Here is a 14,734-nt window from a genome sequence, read left to right on the forward strand (position 1 = left end):
CAGCTATGACCAGGCTGGGAGACCAGCTAAAACCAGCCTGACCATGTTAGGCTGGTTTTAGCTGGATTTTTCAGCAGGGTTAGCAATGTTTCAGTCAGATTTTTGGATTTTTCTTCCAAATTAAGGGGTAATGCAAATTATTCCGGCCCACCCACACTATTGGAGGCCCACCCATCATCAACTTTCTGCCTACGCCACCGATCTGGAGAAGGTCTGTATGGAGGAGTGGGCCAAAATCCCTACTGCAGTGTGTGCAAACCTGGTCAAGAACTACAGAAAACGTATGATCTCTGTAATTGCAAACCAAGGTTTCTGTACCAAATATTAAGTTCTGCTTTTCTGATGTATCAAATACTTATGTCATGCAATAAAATGCAAATTAATTACTTTAAAAAAAAGTGATTTTCTGGATTCTTGTTTTCGATTCCGTCTCTCACAGTTGAAGAGTACCTATGATACAAATTATAGACCTCTACCTGCTTTGTAAGTGGGCAAACCTGCAAAATCGTCAGTGTAACAAATACTACAAGTATTTGTTCTCCCGTGGGGGGCAAAACTAAACAATTAGTTTTTCAAAACAATCTATCCAGTTTCATTAATGATTAGGAAACTTTCTTGACTTAACTAAAGGAAGAAAATCATGAAATAGTATCTAGTCTTGAATAGTTATTGTTTATACGTTTGTGACTTAAAATGTAAGACTTTTATCTGATCAAATGATTTTTCCTTTGCTGTCATGTTTCCTTTTTAATGAAAGGACATTAGTCAATTCAAGTCATCTTTATTTATATAGCGCAGATTGTTTCAAAGCAGCTTCATAGTGGTAACAGGAAAATAATGCAACAGAATTTGATTCAGCCGTACAGCCGCTCTGGAGAAAACGGTGGTGTCATCAGCACATTCTTCTACATTAGAGATAATGGACAGGGAATCAATGGGAAACCCTTGTGTCCCACCTCAACTCTGTCGACTCTTGTTTTAATATTCATATTTAAATAAATTCACTGTATTGTGGAGGATTTTCTGCAGGATGGTGATGCATGGAAGGGTTGCTGACCACATACATCTGCAAGAAAACAGCTATATGATCAGTTTTCTTTGATAATATTAAACAATTCACCCATTACTTAGTGCTTTACACACTTAGAGTTCATACATATAGTGACATTAAATTAAATACATTGTTTTTAGTACCATTATACTTCAAGTTCAATTAAACTGGGGTTACAAGTATATCTTACCTCTGAGTTGTTAAGATCATGGAAGTGATTGGACCTAAAATCACAGGGCTGTGGAGTTACAACTTGTGGAACAAACAGCACCTTTGGATAAATGCATAAGAAGCGTTTTATGTATTCTTTATGTGAAATGCAACATATGCAATGACACAGGCAGACAGTATTACAGGTTTATGTACTTCAAATGGAGTAGAAAAAAAGCATAAGACAAAAATCCTTCTGAAATGACCTAGAGTTGATGTGGCGGGCAGCGAGGCCGAGGGACCGTGAGGGCGGGACGAGGCGGCGCTCATCAGGGAGGATGAGCGCCAGCTGCGCGCCGCAGCGATCTCGGCCCTTGCGGAGGAGTGAGGGACTATAAAGGAGGAGCGACAACAGTGAGGGACGAGAGAGGACCAGGCCTGGATTTTATGTTGAGTTTTATTTATGTTTTGTTATGTGTTGCTGCAGTCGACCGTGAGGGGCTGCAGCTTTTTATTTTCATTGTGTTTGTTTGTATGTAGGCGGCAGTCGACCGTGAGGGGCTGTCGCCGCCATTTTATTTTGATTAAAAGTTTGTTTAATGTTCGCCGGTTCCCGCCTCCTTCTTCCCGTACAAACGAGATTTACTACAGTGGTGCCGAAACCCGGGAGGAAGGAGGGACGCGCTGTCGAAGAGCCCTCGCAGCTGAGGGGGATCGCGGTGCCGCGGAGTTCGGGCAGCGCGGAGGAGAGAAGTCCGCGAGCGGCTGCCCGAAGCGGTGGTGCTGGAGCGGATGAAGGTCGGTGGGACGGAGAGCTCGCTGCCGTGCCCCTGGGTCGAGGTGGGGTGGCTGCCGTCCTAGAGGGAGCGCGGAGGAGTCACCGGCGTTTGCCGTGGGCCGGAGCCTGTATCCCTCCGCCGTGTAGGGGAGGGGCAGGGAGCGCGCGGGACTCGCTGCCGGCTGCCCTCGACAGGAGGAGCCACCGCCGGCCGCCAGGGGGCGGAGGAGCGTCGAGCCGTCCACCGGCCGTCCAGTACCACCGCATGGCACTGCGAAGAAGAACCTCTTGGCTGGCTGAGGACCGAGCGGCAGTGTGTCTGGGAACCGGACCAGAATTTTTTTTTTTTTCTTTCTCTCTTTTCTCCTCTCTCCACTCTCTCGTCCCTGTCGCTCCTCAGGTTCCTCGCTCCGTTCTCGCACCTCGCTGTTCTTACCCCCAGGTCCCGCGGCCGCCGTGATCGGCCCCCCCGGGGAGGGGGGGGGGAGGGAGGGGAGTAGAGCGCAGACTCGGGAGTACCCCCCGGCCTGCGAAGGGCGTTGGGGGTATGTGGCGGGCAGCGAGGCCGAGGGACCGTGAGGGCGGGACGAGGCGGCGCTCATCAGGGAGGATGAGCGCCAGCTGCGCGCCGCAGCGATCTCGGCCCTTGCGGAGGAGTGAGGGACTATAAAGGAGGAGCGACAACAGTGAGGGACGAGAGAGGACCAGGCCTGGATTTTATGTTGAGTTTTATTTATGTTTTGTTATGTGTTGCTGCAGTCGACCGTGAGGGGCTGCAGCTTTTTATTTTCATTGTGTTTGTTTGTATGTAGGCGGCAGTCGACCGTGAGGGGCTGTCGCCGCCATTTTATTTTGATTAAAAGTTTGTTTAATGTTCGCCGGTTCCCGCCTCCTTCTTCCCGTACAAACGAGATTTACTACAGTTGAATCTTATGCTTTCTCAGTAGATGGTAATGTTGCTGTTTTTGAGTTTTGCTAATAGTAGAGATGCACAGACTCAGGTGATTCATATACACTTAATCAGTCTCTGCATTTCAACGGCCTCCATTACTAGCTCTGAAATAACTTTTTGGATGAAGAGATGTGTAAGAAAGTAGTTCTACAAGTGTACTAAGTTCACTTTATTTATATTCACACAGTTTCCAACATTTTGAGGACAGAAGTTTAAAGCTTGATCACTTTACATGGTAAAACCTTGAAGGTTTGATCATTTGAAAGTGAAGAATAAAATATATATATATCGGAATATATAAAGGGTCGTTTCCCTGCGGCTTCGGCTCAGGGATAGGTCTCTCACTGTTGTTTGTGCCTACAGGCCGAACGGCAGTGCAGAGTACCCGGCCTTCTTGGGGTCTCTGGGAGGGGTGCTGGAAAGTGCTCTGACTGGGGACTCCGTCGTTCTACTGGGGGACTTCAACGCCCACGTGGGCAATGACAGTGACACCTGGAGGGGCGTGATTGGGAGGAACGGCCCCCCTGATCTGAACCCGAGTGGTGTTCAGTTATTGGACTTCTTTGCTAGTTACGGTTTGTCCATAACGAACACCATGTTCAAGCATAAGAGTGTCCATCAGTGCACATGGCACCAGGACACTCTAGGTCATAGGTCAATGATCGACTTTGTGGTCGTTTCATCTGACCTGCGGCCGTATGTCTTGGACACTCGGGTGAAGAGAGGGGCGGAGCTGTCAACTGATCACCACCTGGTGGTGAGTTGGATCCGATGGCGGGGGAGGAAGCTGGACAGACCCGGCAGACCCAAACGTACTGTAAGGGTCTGCTGGGAACGTTTGGCCGAGCCCCCTGTCAGAGAGATCTTCAACTCCCACCTCCGGCAGAACTTCGACCGGATCCCGAGGGAGACTGGAGATATTGAGTCCGAATGGACCATGTTCTCCACCTCCATTGTCAAAGCGGCCGCTCGGAGCTGTGGCCGTAAGGTCTCTGGTGCATGTCGAGGCGGCAATCCCCGAACCCGGTGGTGAACACCGGAAGTAAGGGATGCCGTCAAGCTGAAGAAGGAGTCCTATCGGGCCTGGTTGGCTTGTGGGACTCCTGAGGCAGCTGACATGTACCGGCAGGCTAAGCGGACTGCAGCCCGGGTGGTTGTGGAGGCAAAAACTCGGGCCTGGGAGGAGTTCGGTGAGGCCATGGAAAAGGACTATCGGCTGGCCTCGAAGAGATTCTGGCAAACCGTCCGGCGCCTCAGGAGGGGGAAGCAGTGCCCTACCAACGCTGTTTACAGTGGCGATGGGCGGCTGTTGACCTCAACTGGGGATGTCGTCGGACGGTGGAAGGAATACTTCGAGGATCTCCTCAATCCCGCCATCACGCCTTCCATTGAGGAAGCAAAGGCTGGGGGCTCAGAGGAAGACTCGTCCATCACCCAAGCTGAAGTCACCGAGGTGGTCAAGAAACTCCTCGGTGGCAAGGCACCGGGGGTGGATGAGATCCGCCCTGAGTACCTCAAGTCTCTGGATGTTGTGGGGCTGTCTTGGCTGACACGCCTCTGCAGCATCACATGGCGGTCGGGGACAGTGCCTCTGGGATGGCAGACCGGGGTGGTGGTCCCTCTTTTTAAGAAGGGGGACCGGAGGGTGTGTTCCAACTACAGGGGGATCACACTTCTCAGCCTCCCCGGGAAAGTCTATGCCAGGGTACTGGAGAGGAGAATACGGCCGATAGTAGAACCTCGGATTCAGGAGGAACAGTCTGGTTTTCGTCCGGGTTGTTGTACACTGGACCAGCTCTATACCCTCTACAGGGTGCTGGAGGGGGTTATGGGAGTTTGCCCAACCAGTCCACATGTGTTTTGTGGATTTGGAGAAGGCATTCGACTGTGTCCCTCGCGGCATCCTGTGGAGGGTGCTCGGGGAGTATGGGGTCCAGGGTCCTTTGCTAAGGGCTGTCCAGTCCCTGTACGACCAAAGCAGGAGTTTGGTCCGCATTGACGGCAGTAAGTCAGACTTGTTCCCGGTGTATGTTGGACTCCGGCAGGGCTGCCCTTTGTCGCCGGTTCTGTTCATAATTTTTATGGACAGAATTTCTAGGCGCAGCCAGGGGCCGGAGGGTGTCAGGTTTTGGGACCACGCGGTTTCGTCTCTGCTCTTTGCGGATGACGTTGTCGTGTTGGCCCCTTCTAACCAGGACCTTCAGCATGCACTGGGACGGTTTGCAGCCGAGTGTGCAGCCATGTTCCTCAGTCGGAAAAGGGTGGTTTGCCCACTTCAGGTTGGTGGAGAGTTCCTGCCTCAAGTGGAGGAGTTCAAGTATCTAGGGGTCTTGTTCACGAGTGAGGGGAGGATGGAACGGGAGATTGACAGACGGATCGGTGCAGCTTCTGCAGAAATGCGGTCGATGTACCGGTCTGTTGTGGTGAAGAAAGAGCTAAGCCGTAAGGTGAAGCTCTCGATTTACCGGTCAATCTACGTTCCTACTCTCACCTATGGTCATGAGCTTTGGGTCATGACCGAAAGGACAAGATCCCGGATACAGGCGGCCGAAATGAGCTTTCTCCGCAGGGCGGCTGGGCGCTCCCTTAGAGATAGGGTGAGAAGCTCAGTCACTCGGGAGGAACTCGGAGTAGAGCCGCTGCTCCTCCACATCGAGAGGGGTCAGCTGAGGTGGCTCGGGCATCTGTTCCGGATGCCTCCTGAACGCCTTCCCGGGAAGGTGTTTCGGGCATGTCCAACCGGGAGGAGGCCCCGGGGAAGATCAAGGACACGCTGGAGGGACTATGTCTTCCGGCTGGCCTGGGAACGCCTCGGTGTCCCCCCGGAAGAGCTAGAGGAAGTGTCTAGGGAGAGGGAAGTCTGGGCATCTCTGCTTAGACTGCTGCCCCCGCGACCCGGCCCTGGATAAAGAGGAAGAAGATGGATGGATGTATATATATATATATATATATATATATATATATATATATATATATATATATATGTCTTGTAACTTGTATTATTTGTTGGTTCTTCTAAAGGGTTCTTCACCCTTAAAAGAAACCATTGCCATTCTGTATGCATATCTGAGGGGATCAGCTGACAAAAACGTTTGTGAACGTCTGACGTCACTCACCTGTGGAGAACAGCAGCAGACGGCTTTACAGGCAAATGCTGACAGACAGATGGAGATGATAAACTCAAGGATGGCGAATACCAGTGATACACCAGTGATTCCCAAGAAGAGAGTCTGAGAGAGAATTCAACATTAGCACAAATAATAAAGAGAAAATAATTGATATTTAGCACTCCCACTGGTACACTGGCTGCTCAGCAGGTCAGAATCTACCATCACTGAGGTTCATATAGGAATACAACACATTTATGAGTTTACAATTAATGTATAATGCCAATGCTCTCTTGCATAGTCAATGAGCAGTAAAAGTAAATCTATAAACTACTTCTGAAAAGACTGGACAGATGAGTGCAGAATAAGGCTTGACTTTTGACTGTCCAAGTGTACTGACCACACAATGATCTTATTGTAATTACTAAATATATGTGAATATAAAAGTTGGTGACATACCTTATACTTTCCCTCAACATAATAACCTTTACAATTGTTACAGTAAGTGTTGAATGGCCCTAAACCCAAATCCACTGCAATTATGATAAAGGAAGTGCCTGCAGTTATAGCACTGATAATGTTCATTCCAAGTGAACCATTCACCTAGAGGTAGAAAAAAATATATAGATTAATAAATAACAAGAACTTTATGCTTCTTAATGTGTATTGAATGTGATAAAAATACACATACTGACATAAATAAATAAAATAACTGGAAATCCCCCCTCTTACTGTTAGTCCAAAACAGTCATAAGATATGCGATCAAAAAATATATGGGACTTGTGTTAAACATTGAAATTTAGATTCATGCATGTCATAGGATTTCAAAGGTCAATTTCAAGTGATTATGGAGTTATAATTTGAGGCTCAAAACTGTCTGTGTCCAGAAGTATTTATCTTAATGTCCTTTTTGTCTTTATTATTTATTGTATAATATGTGTGGCCAATACAACCATTTTAAACAGTGTATTTGTTTGAACCGTTGGGCTAACAAACAATCAGGGTAACTATGGTAACAAACAATGCATCAGAAGAAACAGGAACTGAACATAGAAACAAACGAAAGTCCATATAAAACTCCATATAAAACACAAGGCACGCAACCAGGATCACGACACTGACAAGTTTGGGTTCTTTGTCTATTTTGGGCACTAATACCCATATGCAGAAAAATAACGGAAGAAGAAGAAATCACTACAAACAGAATAGGGTTGCAGCACCTCTAGTGCTTGGACCTCTAAATATAACTAATGTTGTATACATACCAAAAACAAACTGGAGGGTGAATTGAGTTTGTTTTCAGCAGCAATGCAGAGTGAGCCTGTGATAATGTACTGAGAGCAGAGAGAAAGACAAAAATCACGACTGCTGGAATATGTAACCCGGTTATAAAAGACACAACCCTTAATTGTTCCTTACGATGAGAGATCCCCAGTAAGGAATACCACTAATGACAAAGAAGGAATCTGCATGAATTGCGGACACGATTCCCAACAGGAGAATCAACAGACCGATCATTATCTGGACAGTCTGTGAAGGACAAGAGAGGCTTTACAAAGCAGTATTACATTTTGGTGAACGGTACAACATGAACAATATACATTTATAACAAATGTAGTTATGGATTTATGATTGTACTACTAAAATATCTAGAGACTCTCATTGCATGAATTCACACACTGATTTGCAGATGAACAAAAACCTTACCTCACACTGACGTACACACAAAAAATATACAATTGGGTTTATGCACAATTTCTCACCCCAAGTGCTTTTGGTTGGCCTTTCAGAAACGGCTGAAGTCCATAAACAGGCACAGGAGCATTTGTCCCAGTTCCAGCTGCTGTTGCTTGTGTTGGTGGTTGAAACTGGAGGATAAGCGTCGGAGAGGTCACGGGTATGACAGTGTGGGACATTCTTGTTACTGAATCTGAAATCAACCTGTAAAAAAATATAGTAAATCAAGACATGTAAAGGATATGACGATAAAATAGATTTTCTATTTAAACAAACTTTCCCATTTATCCCTTAAAATATTATAAATTTATTATATTTATTATTGAAAACGTGGTCTTCACAGGTTGAAAACCCTATGAATGGAGTTATGTTAAAGGTCCCATGGCATGAATATTTCACTTTATGAGGTTTTTTAACATTAATATGAGTTCCCCTAGCCTGCATATGGTCCCCAGGTGGCTAGAAATTTTGATGGGTGTAAACCGAGTTCTGGCTGTCTTTCTCTGCCTTTGAGAAAAATGAGAGCTCAGACAAGCTGATCTGGAATCTTCCCTTCATACGGGGAACGGTTACCTCCACTTACTCTGCTTTGCCTGCCCAGAGAATTTGGAGAGAATGGATTCAGTTTATCAGTCGCGATGTCATCACAGGCTTTACAAACAGACTTTACCATATGGATTCGACAGCACATCGACAAACAGTGAGTAACAGTTTTCATTAATGCCTGATCTGTAATCAGTGATTTCTGATGTGTAGCTAATCATTCAAGTTCACGCAGACTTTCTTTCTAAATCGTTTAGCTACTGTCAGTCCTACTGCTGGCCGTCTTGCCCTAAGCGTAATGCATCAGTGACTCAAGCCAGTGACTAAACAATAAACTTCACATCCTTTCTGTTAGTAGCATGAAACAAATCTGTTATTTAAATGATTAAACTACAGAAAGCGATCAAAGAACACTCTCTTTATAATGATCGGATCTGTCAATCACACGTCGTGAGTGTATCTGCACACTTGCCCAAACTGCCATTATAATGAATGAGACTGTTATGCTGCACAAAGCTCTTTCTGTATTCACATCGATGTCGTGTTTGCTGTTAATTGTGGTCAAAGCATTTTGTGAGAGAAAACACAGAGATCACTGCATTCACTGATGAACTGACTGTCTGTGTACTCAATGCTCATTACTGCAGCTTTTCATGTGATGGGAAAAGATCTAAAAATAATGCTATAATCAACACTTTGACGATTCGTTCATCTCAAGGGCTGTAATGGTACATTACATATGTTACAAAGTTCGTAGAATAAGGAGGAAGAAGACAGGCACTGCATGAAAAGTGGGATTTTCGACCCCGTAAACGCCTGTAGACTCCCGGAAATCTCCCTAATTTTCGGCAGTTTTCGACAATTTAGAGGCAGCGAACGTCGCGTTCGTCTGTGCCACAAATTGTCGTAAACGAACCATGACGTAGGTGGAGAGCCCACCCGCAGAGAGACCGCACGGAGGTGCGACGCCTCTAATTAGCATATGAATAGCAGCGAAACCAGAGAGTCAACGGCCTGACTTGAATTTACTCACTGAGTATTGGCTGAAGCCACTACATTTAAACAAGAAAAATCCCTCGTGATTGGTTGGCAGATCACTGCAAACCAATCATTATTGGTCACCCTGGCTCATTATAAATGTAAACCCCAATAATAATAATAAATATAGAATTTATGTTGTAATAATTTAAGTTTTATAGTAATGTTATTGTGCTATGAACTACACTATTCATACCATCAAGGAATATATGGGAAAATTTGCCCGGACCGTGCCGTTTATTCAAAGAAAGAGCTTATAAACACACAGCTGTTTATTCAAAGAAAGAGCTTTATTGTCAAACACACAACTATGTACAGTGCAGCAGTAATGTCTCTTATGTTGTCCTCCAAAAACGTCAAAAAGAAGCGCCCAAAACATTCGGGAAACACAGGCGTATATGGCGGTGGCCGCACAATCCATCCAGACACCCCGTCAACAATGCCGTCTTCCTCATCAGACATGAGTTCAATGGTCGCGCACTTCCAGTCCATCTCATCCTCACCCAGCACACTCGCGCTTCCAGCAACTGTAATACAATCCATAAAGACAATAAGCAACCTGAAAAATACTCACATTGACAAAAAACGGATCTAATATAATAAATCTTACCCTTTTTCTTCTTGATCGACTCCGAGCTAAACTTCGCAGTTTCCGCCTGCTATGTAAGTTCAGGTTGTTTGTATCTGAAGCTCCGGCGTGTCGATTCATAATACATCTTACAGGCAGCTGGAAAACAATTACATGAGACTGGTATTAATAAAAACAGTCACGGTAAAATTAAACAAGGAATGAGAAAAACATTAGACGTTATACTTACACACAATGTCGCCATGTTCAGCGGTTAAATCTGGACTCGCGGAAATCGCTCCAAGCAGATAAGAGCTCACGGCTTCGTTATGAGGCGAGGATAGTCTGTGTAAACAAAATGTGCAGTTTTAAGCTCGGATCTATTAACGCATCCATTTCCTTATACAGCTGAATAAAAGCATATTCTTTAAATCGTAACGTTACATTACCCATGCTGTGGTTCATAGCGCCTGCAGTTTACCTCAGAGTTGTGAAGACGAAGACAGCCTCCTGAAAATGAGTCCAAAAAGTTGGTCGCGTCCATGCAGAGGAGTTAAAGACGGCGTCCTGTCATTGTTGATCACGAAAAAGGAAAGCAGCAAAAACATAGGAAATGTAAAAAAAAAAAAAAAAAAAGTTTAAAGCTCGTCTTCTACGCGTCATGGCCATGACCTCGCACGTCATTGGACTAGGGCTCTACTATGGAACGCGCCCGGGGCCAAATCTCTTTATACGAAACGCGTGACTTTTGACCGTGTCAACACGCACTGTTTGTCCGCGTCAACGCAGCAATTTTTTACGTGTTTCTTTTGTATGTGTAGACACGCACATTCTGGTCGTGTTAAGGCGTCAGTTGTCGTCGCGTTACTTTAGTACGTGTAAAGACGCACAGTTTTAACATGTTAAGAAGACACATTTGAACGTGTTTCTTAACGCGCACATTCTGTATATGTCGAAGTGTAATTTTTTTTTTTTTTAAAGCAGACTTACCTTTAGATGTAGCCTAGGCTACATACATATTAATATAAGATATTAATGAATTGCTTAACTGACTACTGTGCTAGAGTAAAGTAGCCTAATGTTACAATGTATATTAAGTAAATGCTTAATATTATACAATTATTATAATTTATCTATATGGGTTATTGTTTGTTTTTTAAAGTTAGGCTATATATAATTTCTAAAAGTATATATAGGCTAATTTACACAGCACATATTTATAACTGAAAACACACACACACAACTTTTATTCACTTTCACATAATAATGTTTTTGTAATTTGGTGTTTAGTTTGTTGTATAGTTTGTTTATACTGTTCTGTCTCTGTTTTGTTTCCAGGAACATCTGATGAGTGCTATAATAAAATGACTTCATTATATTTAAAATATGTTTTGATATTCATTTTATTTATATTATTAATATTTTATTTACCCATAAACGTGTCTTTAGGAAGCCATAAGTTATAGAGACAAGAATAACTTTTGCCATTTAAATGCCACATTAATTTACTGAGGACCCATACAGCCAATGATCATGGGGGGACAACTGCCAAGCAAGGCCCACGTCAATTTCCGACAATTTACGGCAGTTTTCGGTGTTGCCTGCAAATTGCCGTGCACAGTCATAAACCTGAAGTTCCACAGCAATCTACAGTGCCACATACTGACGAAAATCCCACTTTTCATGCAGTGAGGGTCGCGTGACTGGGACTCGTGTTTATTCAAAATTCTCAGATACAAACAAAATAAACTCGCGCTTACATTGCTCTCAACAACTCAACAGCACAATATAACTTTCTATCAAGCAGCCCTGAACACCATGATTAGCTGGTTCAGGTGTGTTTGATTCAGGTTGGAGCTAAAATCTGCAGGGTGGTAGCCCTCCAGGACCAGGGTTGGACACCTTTGCTCTACAGCTACAAATTCCACTCTCACATGTGTTCAATTGTTTTGCACCAAAAATACCTTCATATATATGCCTTGTGCAATGCAAAGGGTGTTTGTTTCTGTATTTGTTTGGGCTAGAATAGAAACGTGACATGTCAAACGTTCATTTACCGCAGTGCCACGTTTAACAAACATTTGTCAAAAGCCTAACATCCAGTGATATGATGAGCTGTTTGGCATCAATGACATGGGTTTAGATAAAGTTTAGACATCCGTCAGTTTTCTGTTGTCTTGCATGCATGTGGCTTCATCTGTTTATGTATTTGTTTTTCTTGTTAGTAACAGCCATGCACAAATTAATTCCTAGTTCAGCATTTACATATTAAGTGAATGAGAGTTGACATGTCACAATATTATTCAAATTATTGACAATAGCAAAAAACATGTTTTTGCTTTTTTCACAGCAACCGTCTTCACCAAAAGACTGTGATTTATGAAGTAGGCTAGCTATTTTGTAATGTAATATTTGTGGGAGCAGCATTTTGACGAGAAAATACAAGTGTCGTACATGCGACTATCAGCTTAAGCTTGAAGCACAAACATGAGCCCAGCCCTTCCCATCATGAAATAAAGAAGACTTTTGAATGTTTTGTACATTAATAACCTTACGTATTAATATGTGTAACGTTAACAATAAATTGACTGCATTTCTGACGCAGTTCAAGTCCCATGACAAGTATGACTTTATTGGCGTTTTGTTCAACAAACTTTTGCCATTGCAATTCATTAAATCTCTTTTTTTAATCTTTACAAATGTTTAATTGTAATGGACGTATTGCACAGGCTTTCGCAATTGACGAACAACTCCGTCGGTTTTTTTGGCAGTATAAAACTTCAGATCAGGGTTTTTTAACTTACTAGTTATTATCCAGTGTTAGTTATAGTTTTTATTAGATAAAAATTGCTTGTAAGGAAAATGTAATGCTGTAGATAAGGCATATTTTACAGACGAAAAGGAGACGGATACAGAGGCGTAGAGCTAACAGGAGAAAATGCAGGTTACAACATAAAAGGATTGTGGAAAACTTGGCAGTCTTCCAACTGATGACAGCAAAGGATAAGCTTCGGCAGTGGACCGCTTGAGTATAAAAGACAATGAGATGACTGGACAAGTAGATCAGTCAGTGTGAGCCGTATCTCTCGATGTGGGACACGCAGCTGATTAGGGGCGAGCCGGGCACAAAGTAACGCGGGTTTGTTGTAACACGTTTTAAAAATTCCCACACATGTCTAGCATGACGAAACTACGTGTATTTACTAGTTGCCATATCAACACTATATAGAGATAAAACTGCACCAATGTTCAAAAGTCTTTGGAAGATATCACTGAACATGTATTTAACCATAGCAAAAGTACATTTCTTACTTAAGTTTATTTTTCATCTCTGTTTTCTGTTTATTTAAAATGAGACAAATCTGATATTATGTTAATACTATATATGTTATATAAAAGTTAAGATGATCCATATTAGCTGATCTAATATGGAAGGCGGTCGGCCGGAAGCTAGATCATTTATTTATTAAAGTATTAAATATTACAATTTTTCTAACACAAATGCATGGCTTCACTTTAGAATGCCTTTATTAACCCCCCGGAGCCGTGTGTAGCAGTTATGATAGATTTAGATGCACCTTTATGGACTTCAAAAACAGAGCAACATTCACTGCCAAAGCTTGAAAGAGCCAGGGCTTTTTTTTATATATATACACTTAGGATGGCTTGAGGATGAGTAAATCATGAGCTACCTTTCATATTTGGGTGAACTTGCCCTTTTAAGGTTAAACTACACACCATAAAACAGTATGCAATGGTGTGATTCATTGGCCATAAAAGAAAACATAAAATATTTTCTTTTAGCATTATTTAATTTGTCAAGATTTCTATAAATATCACAGTATATATTTTTATTTTTAATTCTTTTGGCCGCGACAATCGTGTAGTTAAAAAATTATATGTTGACAGCAATAATCTAAATGAGTTGAAATAAAGGTTATGAGATTAATGTGGCTATTTATTAAGAGAGAATAGAGACATGAAGCATCAAAAAGCTGTGTTGTTTAAAAGTTGTTTTGTTAACAATAAAAGAAGTTATACCCAATGCTGTACGTTAAGTATAGATCAATGTGAATGGATACATGACACTTTAAAATCTATTTCTATCAGTATTTTATGAAGTAGAATTCACTTACCATGAATAATTATAATGTGGATGTTTCTTGTTCCTCCACTGAACTTGAACTGTCTCGAGCAGAAGTTGTTTTGAACCTCCTTTCAGTTCTGCATTTTCATTTCTGCAGGACTGTGGTGGTTGTGGAGGTGGGGGTGGTGGTGGTGGTGGTGGTAGTGGTAGTGGGGGTTTTCCAGAACTTAAACCTGTTATACCGATTTCCTCGGAAAACTAGAATCCGTTTTACATTAGAACTCATGACATAAGAGAGAAACTATGTGAAACTGGGAAATGTGGAGAATCACTGTCTTTTGTTAAAAGACACACAATGCATCTGAAATTACAGGTAAGAACAGAGACACTGAAGAGACAGATAAACAGGCAGACTGAAATATATAGTTCAGAGACAGACAGACAGGTAAATAGACAGACAACATTGTCAGCAGAGATTTCTCTGATCTCAGATCAGTGTTAGTGGCATTATGCCATTCATTCTTAATTCTCATTCTGTGAGATGGGGAGTATTTTAATTAAATGCATTTAAGCTTTCCAAATGTTTTCAAAATGGATGGTAAAGTCTGCTAAAGGAATAGGACAGTAACTCTGAATACAACACAGCCAAGATGCAGCAAATCAATGATGTCGACACCTCAAACTAACAGGAGCTACACTTCTAACGGTCGAGAGCTGTCGTT

General features: G+C 43.0%; 1 protein-coding gene across 1 annotated transcript; it reads right to left on the bottom strand.

The window, feature by feature from the left end:
- Positions 1 to 766: 766 nt before the first annotated feature.
- Positions 767 to 14,159, bottom strand: LOC307129108 (membrane-spanning 4-domains subfamily A member 4A-like). Its single transcript, XM_079821298.1, has 8 exons — positions 14,062 to 14,159; positions 7,803 to 7,980; positions 7,459 to 7,569; positions 7,305 to 7,373; positions 6,498 to 6,641; positions 6,048 to 6,161; positions 1,242 to 1,322; positions 767 to 1,066 (listed from the first exon to the last, which is right to left on the bottom strand). Exons 2-8 carry the CDS (start codon positions 7,953 to 7,955, stop codon positions 992 to 994), a joined length of 747 nt encoding a protein of 248 aa, XP_079677424.1. The 5' UTR covers positions 7,956 to 7,980; positions 14,062 to 14,159; the 3' UTR covers positions 767 to 991.
- Between the last annotated feature and the right edge of the window lie 575 nt (positions 14,160 to 14,734).

This window comes from Gobio gobio (assembly GCF_949357685.1).
Source record: "Gobio gobio genome assembly, chromosome: 1".
Lineage (NCBI taxonomy): Eukaryota > Metazoa > Chordata > Actinopteri > Cypriniformes > Gobionidae > Gobio > Gobio gobio.